This window comes from Aptenodytes forsteri, unplaced genomic scaffold (assembly GCF_000699145.1).
Source record: "Aptenodytes forsteri isolate BGI_AS27 unplaced genomic scaffold, ASM69914v1 Scaffold187, whole genome shotgun sequence".
NCBI lineage: Eukaryota > Metazoa > Chordata > Aves > Sphenisciformes > Spheniscidae > Aptenodytes > Aptenodytes forsteri.
The window spans coordinates 1,340,974-1,342,309 of NW_008794084.1; the positions used below are offsets into that span (position 1 = coordinate 1,340,974).

The window sequence follows — 1,336 nt, forward strand, 5'->3', positions numbered from 1 at the left end:
CGGCTCCGTCCCGCCGACGGGGGTCACGCAGAGGACCCCATGGAGAGGACCCGCATCCTTGAGACTCAGCCCGGCTGTCGATTCAGGCCAGGACACGACACGTGAACCGGCGAGGCCAGGATCTGTGTGGCAGGGACGCTGCCTGAAACCCCTCCGCTGCTCCCTGGAAGTGACAGCCCCTCCGGGCACCTTGGCGGAAGCAGCAGCAGCAGCTTCGCGCGCCGCGTGGCGCGTGCCCTAGTGCTGCGTGCCGCTCCTGGGGCGGCGAGCCTCGACCCGCTCGCAGAGGCACCAAGCCTTCGTCATCTGTCCCGAAGCACCGGCTCCCGACGCTCGGCTCCCGCCCTCTTCCCCGTGTATTTATGAATCAGCCGGTCCTGGGGAGCCTGGTGCGAGCGTGCAGTGTAACCAACACGCTAAGGGACACAGAGCGCGAGAGCAATTAACTGCCGACGGTGACTTCGCGGTGCAGCACAGCTCAGAACCAAAACTAAAGCGCAACAGAATAAAGAAACTTCCTTGCCAGCACCGGGCAGGTGAAAGGAAAGGTGAGGAGGGAGACGGGCCGGCGGGGGAGAGCAGGGCGCCCGGGCCGCACGTGCGCCTTTGAGAAGGATGCACGCGCCCCCCCCCCCCCCCCAAACACACCCCTCCCCCCTTCCCGGAGGGATTTTGCTCCAGCACGCGCGCACGCACGCACGCACACGCCGCCCTCACAGTTGGCGGGAGTCCAAGGCTGGAAGATGCCGCCCAAAAGGGTGACTGGTTCAGAAACGCACGAGTGCCTGGAAACAGGTGGTTCGCACGGAAATTATCTGGCAGCTGCGACACGCGGCGGTTCCCAGGCAAAAGATGATGAAATCGCGTTTAAAACTAGGTTTTAGAAATAATCCTCTTCCCTTTTTCCCTAAACATACCCTGCCAGAGCAGGGAATAAATCCCAGGCACGCAGGGACAACACGAAACCGCTCCGAGAGAGCGGATTTCTGTGGCGGTGGTATTACTCCCCCGTCCGCGGTTCACGTCTGGCTTGCGTCGCTCTCTCCCGCCACGTGTGCAGAGCCGTGCCGGGCACCCGGGACGGAGCCAGCTCGTGGGGAAAAGCCAGCCTTTATTTCAGAGTCTGCGTGGGCGCTGGGTGTTTTGGCAGCGCCGGCCTACGTGGTGGGTGGGAGGCGCGCGGGAGCCCGGCCCTGTGCTGGAAGGAACGCGGACCCTCGAGCACCGAGCTGGCCCCCTCGACCCTGTGGGCCAGACTTGCTGCTGACGGCGGCAGGCGCAAGCGCATGGGCGCAAAAGGGTTCGGCAGCGGGAACCTCCACAATCTCACCCGCAA

General features: G+C 64.2%; 1 protein-coding gene across 1 annotated transcript in view; it reads right to left on the bottom strand.

Annotated features, from left to right (window-relative positions):
• Nucleotides 1–1,288, bottom strand: part of BACE1 (beta-secretase 1) — an 8,535-nt gene extending 7,247 nt beyond the window's left edge. The window contains exon 1 of the mRNA XM_019470518.1: nt 1,162–1,288. Coding sequence (XP_019326063.1) covers nt 1,162–1,288 — 127 coding nt within the window. The remainder of the gene's footprint in view (nt 1–1,161) is intronic.
• Nucleotides 1,289–1,336: the final 48 nt, after the last annotated feature.